This window comes from Acanthopagrus latus, chromosome 23, assembly GCF_904848185.1.
Source record: "Acanthopagrus latus isolate v.2019 chromosome 23, fAcaLat1.1, whole genome shotgun sequence".
Lineage (NCBI taxonomy): Eukaryota > Metazoa > Chordata > Actinopteri > Spariformes > Sparidae > Acanthopagrus > Acanthopagrus latus.
Genome location: NC_051061.1, coordinates 7,424,782 through 7,431,656, shown reverse-complemented (window position 1 = coordinate 7,431,656; position 6,875 = coordinate 7,424,782). Strand labels below are relative to the sequence as shown.

The 6,875-nt window shown below is 44.1% G+C and overlaps 1 protein-coding gene across 1 annotated transcript; it reads right to left on the bottom strand.

Moving 5' to 3' along the window:
• Positions 1-1,776: 1,776 nt before the first annotated feature.
• On the bottom strand, positions 1,777-6,639 carry pvalb6 (parvalbumin 6). The gene is made up of 4 exons (XM_037090273.1): positions 6,574-6,639; positions 4,305-4,437; positions 4,073-4,182; positions 1,777-2,650 (listed from the first exon to the last, which is right to left on the bottom strand). Exons 1-4 carry the CDS (start codon positions 6,632-6,634, stop codon positions 2,625-2,627), a joined length of 330 nt encoding a protein of 109 aa, XP_036946168.1. The 5' UTR covers positions 6,635-6,639; the 3' UTR covers positions 1,777-2,624.
• Positions 6,640-6,875: the final 236 nt, after the last annotated feature.

The window sequence follows — 6,875 nt, the reverse complement described above, 5'->3', positions numbered from 1 at the left end:
CTGCTGCCATGTCATCAGTTAAAGCCCCTGACAACTTGTCTTTTAGTATTTGTCTATAACATGAAATATTTACTCATAAAGGGGCACTACGTTGTTTTGAAGAAGAAATTCATACAAATATCTATTTTTCCTATGATTGAACTAACAAGCTGGTCTCAGTAAAATAAGGTCCACAGAACAATGTTAGACACTAGAGAGGTGGCAGGGTCCGCCAGCATGACACTGTGTTTTTTGTTGATTCAGTCATGAAAACAAAGCAAGCAAAGCAATTTAGCAATCAACCTCCACTTTTCCTGACGGAGCCCCACCCACATCAGCTTGGTGAGAAGAGCAGAGACAAACAACAGAATACAAAACTTTGGAATAAAACAGAGTTATCCATGTTGAACCCCGTGATGTGTAACAAGAAGCTGGATTAGATTATGTTATCATCACACTGTGTTTATTAAAGGAACAGTTTATACATACAGACAGTTTGTTTCACTGCTTTTGAATGACCGCACGTTAGACCTGCTGTGTGGAACTTTTGTCTCCCTCTTCTGGCAGTGAGAGTTATCACACAAACACTGTCAACATGCTCAAAGAGTCACACATTTGCATAATTAAGCAGCTAGTTTGAATGCTTAAGAATTGATTTAGCACACCGGCTTTGTTGTGGTTAGCAATGCTGGCTCAGGTGTGTCAGAGATGACCAATCAGAGCAGACTTTGTACAGGGTGGGGGGGGACCTTAAAGCAACAGGAGTCAAAAAAAGAAACACTCCTTTAATAATTCACTGGATTTTGTGAGTTGCTGAGATTGAAGGAACTCCACAAGCTCTGCGAAACATGTTTTTTTTTTTTTTTTCTTAATTCTTTCCTCCCTCTTGTGAATTCGGCACATGCATTACGTAATGCATTAGGTTATTCCTTTCTTTGTATTAGAAATATTGTATCCGGTCACCTTGGTTTGGTGCCGGCAGACCCGCTGCACAGTTGAGCACAACACACACTCCCTGCACACACAGTTATTTCTTGCTGCATAATCAGTTACCAGACTAAAACCAGGCTATCACTAAATATCTATGCCAAGCACAATGTGAGCCAGACTACATCCAGATGTGTTCAAGCATATCTGATCACTTTCCCTTCACAGCAAATCCAGATACGGATACAGCTCGTGTTTAAATACCTGGTGTAAACAGGCTGACGGAGAGATTTTTCTGGCGGTGATGATTCCACAAGCCTCTTCCCATTAAACCCTCTGACACCGTTCTTAGCTACGCTGAACCCAACAGCTCTGATCTCCCATCTCTTTAAGTGATCGCCTCAAAGCTTCAGATCTGTGTTTATTTTCTCAGGCGGTGAGATGGCCTACTAAAGCAGATCAGGATCCCCGCGTTGCCTGTTGGGATCCTCCGCCGGGGATACTTAACCCAAATTGAACCTCAGTGTGAATCCAATTCTGCTAATGGCTTGACAGCATGGTTCTGTTAAACTAGCACAGCAGTACCGAGTGAAGACTCCTGGGCAGGTGGAATAAAACATCCTCCGCCTCGTTTTTTTTCCTCTTTCAGTGACGGTGTGTTCTTAACGTGGCGTGGACTGCACGGAAAAGCAGAAAGAGACGACACAGTCGGCGCCAACGGACACTTACAAATGACACCGAGTGCCAATTTTGACCTCTTCACTTTTGAAAGTACCACCCTTTATTCATGATTAGGGGAATATGACAGCAAAACAGAGAAAGGAAATCAGACAGAGGAGACAAAGGAAGGATTTAACAGATGAGTCTTTGTGAGTTTTTTTTAAAAGTTTTTATTTGATTCTTTCACAGCTTGACCTCTTTCTTCTTTTGGTGCGTTTTACAACAGCTCATTACCAGAGGAGAAAGGGATGGATGGCTGGATGGATAGATGGATGGACGGTGTGTGACGAGGACAAAAGGGGAGCGAATGCAGGAAAGGGAACCGTGCCAGAAGTGAAAATCGACAGAGAGAGGGGGAGAAAAAAGAGGGTGGGGAGGAAAAGAGGGATGGTGAGCAGAAGTGTCGGCTAAGAAAATGAAGAGATATGAGAAGAGAGTACAGTCAGGAGTACAGAAGGGAGCGAGGCTCTTTCTCTTATATTCTCTGTTTACTTTAAATATCTACTTTATGCTTTAAAGTGTGGTGTTTATTCCTGCAGGCATGTTTTTATCTTTATCTATACATAAACAGAAACAAGAACAGTTTGTATAAAAAGGATAAAATAAATAGGGTGAATATAGCTGTGGGGACATATGTTTATGTGTGTGTGTGTGTGTGTGGGTGTGTGTGTGTGTGCGTGCGTGCATGTGTGTGTGTCTGTGGGGAGGGGGGGGGGCTGCCACGCCGCAGCTTACTTCCCATAGTGCAGCGCTGCGCTCAGTGAAGACAGCAGCGTGGGGGGTGGGGGGTGGGGTGGAGGAGAGGGTGAGGATGAGGGGTGTGTGTAGCAGGAATCAGCTGCAGTCTGGTTGGCTGTGGGAGTCAGGGTGGGGCGGTGAGGTGTAGGCGTTGGGGAGGAAGAGGGTGGCGGGGCGGTGGGCAGGCAGGCGGGTGTCAGGATGTAGCGGTGGCTCGGAGGTGACCTCGGGAGTGCTAGTCAGTCGCACGAGGTGACTGTTTATTCTTTCACCAGGAGGACGAACTCTGCAAGAGAGGAAGAAAAGTTGTCAGGATGTCAGTTACTTTCCCTTCCCTTCCCTGTTTCTTTTTTTTTTTTCTTTTTTAAACTACTGTGTAGTTTTGGGGAGACCCTGCCACCTTTCTAGCTTAAAACAGTGTTCTGGGGACTTTATTGTCCTCTGTAAACAGATTGTTTACTCAGTTATGGAAAAGATACATATTTCAGAGTTTGTATTATTACCTCATTAGTACTGTTAATGTTAAAATTCAGAGTTTGAATTTCTTCTCCAAAACTACGTAGTGCCCCTTTAAAGAAACATTGTGGTGAAAATGTGGTCATCTTTCAGTTACATACAGTAATATCAAGTGAGCACAGTTTGTAGTTAGGGACCGTGTGAAAATTATTGGAGAGGTTTTTTTTCCTTCTTCTTTTTGCTGAACTTTCAGTTTTCACAGTGGCTTCAATATTGTTTCCCTCATTTGTTTTGCAAGATTTCGTCACATCAGCACCTTGCCTTATGTACAATCACATCTCTTTCTTGGGATTTTTTCTCACAGCTGTAGATACACATCTACCGTTTCTGGACCTTTGTATTTTCACATTGATTCAACATCTGTCAGACGCTCAATCCCAGCGTCCACACTGACAGACTCAGACTTTGAAGTGCCTTTCCAGGGCAGTCAGCGAGGGCTCTGGAGCTATCCCACTCTGTCACCGCTAATGTATAGTGAGATTATCATACCCCATATAGCTTAATGAAAGTGTCCCAAAATACAACACCCAAGCAGTGTCCGGTAGTGTCTTTTCATTTGAACGATGTGCTCACTATAAAGTCCTCAACGTTGAATCGAGCAGTGAATGAGTGACACAACCAATGATAATCCAGATTCTATCTGATTCATTTCATATTCTATAGCCAACCGAACCTTTTTCTTAGATCTGACATTTACTCCTCAGAAAGGGGATAATAAGCCTCTGACTGAAGACGTTCCTACATGTGTCTCACTCAAACACTAACCAGGCGACGTCAGATAAGCCTGTGAGGGTTCAGAGGCCTAAATCTGTCTGAAGCTTTTTATTCCCCTTTATTCTGAAGCCATCAGTCGTGCGTTCAGTTACAGTGGAAGGACGAGGAATGATTCAGGTTTTGCTTCTGTAGCGTAGAAAATGACAGACCACAGAAAACGACAAGTGTAAGGTCTCGTAGCTATAATGACACTGATGCTGCAGTCTGAAAACATCCACCAATATGAGCTCAAAACATAAAGTGAACCCGCAGTGAGGCTGCAGTCGCAACAAACAGCCTGTGAATGAATATGTGGTGAACCGCAGTCGGCAGCACGTGAATACGCTCTGCCTGCGTTTGTCCGACTCTCTCTCTCTACATTCATGTTGTCTGCTTGTGTGACCTCGCGACGCCCCCACTAATAGAATTTGATGTTTACCATCGACTCCAATCTTGCCGTCTCCGTCCTTGTCGGCTGCGCTTAAAAATGCTTTGGTTTCTTTGTCCGTCAGGTCCCGGCCATCTTTGGCGAAACCCTTCAGGACGAATCTAGCCAGGGGACGGAGAAAAAAAGCAGGAAAGGGTCGTCGTCACACGACAGTGATGTTTTATGTGCAGCAAAAAACATTTGTGTGTCTGTGTATGTATTTGTGTGTGTGTGTTTGTCTCACTTGAGCTCCTCCTCCTCTATGAAGCCGCTGTTGTCGGCGTCCAGCACCTTGAAAACCTTCTTCACGTCGTCAGAAGACTTGGCCTTCAGACCCACCATGTCGAAGAACTTCTTATACTCAAAGGAGTCTGCAGCTGCACGTGCGCACACACACACACACACACACACAGGCATGTAAACACAAGGACATTACTACAGTACTTTACACACCCTTTACATGCTTTACATTCGAATATCTGAACATCAGATGCACTCTCTGACACATTCTACAGCAGTCAGTCAGTGGAGGCATTTGATGAGACTTCTCAAAAAGTTCCTTTAACTTTTTCCATCCTGTGTTGATCTGGGAGATGAGACCCAAAGGCAAAGAAATTAATTATAATAAGGCAGCCTTCTCACAGTGTGACAGTTACAGATTGAGAACAACCAGAGGACCCGTCTGTTCTGGGTCACTGAGCTCTATCTGTCAGGTTGGGGAAAAGGGAAAACTATGAAAGGGAAAGGTGGATCCAAATGCAGTGACTCCGGAGGCAAAATCAGGAGAACAAAAGGCGAGCTTTTATTTAAAGCTGTTACAAAAACCAGAAGCAGACCAAAAGAGCAAAAGGCAAAGTAGTAAACAAAAACCAGACAAAGTAGCAAAGAAAACAACTAGACAAAGTACAAATCAAAAAAATCAAAGTCCAACTCAATCATAGAAAACTCAAAACCAAAAACATACCAAACAGACATGGAGCATGGAGCAGCAAACAGAAAACACAAGACAGAAAACACAAGACAGAATCCAATGACCAGACAAAGAGTGAGGGGAAACACAGAGACTAAATACACAGACACTAATGACATGGCGAGGCACAGGTGAGGAGAGAGGAGGAAGGAAGCCAGGTGTGATGATGAGGGGGAGGAGCACAGAGGAACAGACCAGGAGGGAAACAAGACAACAGACAGAGGGAGCCAGAGGGGAGAACATGAGAGAAACTTAAAGGACACATGAGGGCATGGAAAATCAAACACATGACACACAAGACAAGGAAAAAACATAAGACAAGACATAATACAAGGATGTAAATCATAAACAAGAAACCAAAAACCAGACACAAGAACAACACAACAGGAGTCATGACACTATCTGCCTGCACCAGGTAACCTGCAACAGAACGTCCGTTCATTGTTCCCACAAATGTTGCATGACTCACTCAGCTGGAGCGCTTGTTGGAAAACATCTGGTTATTTGATAAAGTGTCGAACGACGCAGTGTACAGAAAAACTTAAAGTTAGGAGTCAACTTTCATCTCCCAGCGCTCTTTTCAGCAAGAAGTATCGAATTACAGAGCTTTAAGTTGTGAACGTTAAAGATTTGCAGCGTTAAGAAAACTCGGAAAACAATCGACAGCTTAAAGGAACAGTTCACACAAATATGTAAATTCAGCCGTTATTTAAAGAAGAAAAGTCGTGTGAAGTTCACAGCAAAACAGCGTTGCAGAATTCTCCTAAATAACTACAGTAGATTGGGACTTGATGAAGAAGAAAACCCCCCAAAATGGCTCCACATGGCTCATCCGATGCAATCCAAAATGTCCAGAAACTCGAAGATCCCAAACTGATTTGAGATGATGTTATTTTCATCCTTTGTAAATCTAAAATCTTCACTCTAGCTGCTGCAGACAGTAAAAAATGTGTCAGCATGCACCCCGACAGAAGTGTGTGCGGCAGCTCGCCCGTGCATAAAGGGTGTAAATAACTTTTTGATTTGGGATCTTGGGGCTTCCATAGACTTGGAGCGTGCCATTTGTTACAGTATGTTGTAACGCTGTTTTGAAGCTCCAGAAATGAATTGTGGACCGTGAAACATCACCAACTTTCCATCAGCGCCAGGGTTTTTCAGGAGATTTCACTTTCGTCATCATTTCTGGGGTGAACTGCTCCTTTAAATTCATTTACGCTCGCATTCTGAGACTTTTGGATTCATTCAGAGACGTTAGCTCCTTTTGTTCCCAACTGTATCAACTGAAGATTTTGCATTTCATGCCGCTCTGACAAGCTGAGGCTCATGGCTATCATAGTATTTTGAGGCCACCCACTGACACATTAGTCAACATGATGTAAGCCTGTATGATAGCTGCATTACACACATGTTAACCCATCCTTAGCCCGTGCTTCCCCTCAAATCTAACCAAACCTGGGAGATCATATACGGGCCAGATCCACTTTAGTCAAAACACAGCTGCGATCAGTTTGTCCCCGTCGTTCATCCTCGACAAGTGCTTTACCTGCAAATGCATCTAGAGCTTTCTTGATGTCATCAGTGTTGAGGATGCTGCTCATTGCCATCTTGGCTGTTAGAGAAAAAGAAAAGAGAGGGAGAGAGACAGAAGAGAGAGAACAGAGAGGGGACAAGGTCAGAAACAAGGTCGCCAGAGAGCAGAGAGGAGAACGCGGAGACATTCTCGTATTACACTGGTGACGCTCTAGAAATGGAGCAGGAAACCGGGACGTGCGAGAAAGGAGGTGACGAGTGACAGGGTGAATTAGTGACAGTCGGGGAGGAGTGACAAAAGGAGGGAGAGGAAGG

What these genes read in the sequence shown, in the direction of transcription:
- pvalb6 (XM_037090273.1), bottom strand. Translation starts at nt 6,634, where the DNA reads ATGGCAATGAGCAGCATCCTCAACACTGATGACATCAAGAAAGCTCTA. An exon ending in ATAGAGGAGGAGGAGCTCAA is followed by an intron (nt 4,183 to 4,304) that starts GTGAGACAAACA and finishes TCCCCTGGCTAG; the next exon opens with ATTCGTCCTGAAGGGTTTCG. An exon ending in CGGCAAGATTGGAGTCGATG is followed by an intron (nt 2,651 to 4,072) that starts GTAAACATCAAA and finishes CCTCTCTTGCAG; the next exon opens with AGTTCGTCCTCCTGGTGAAA.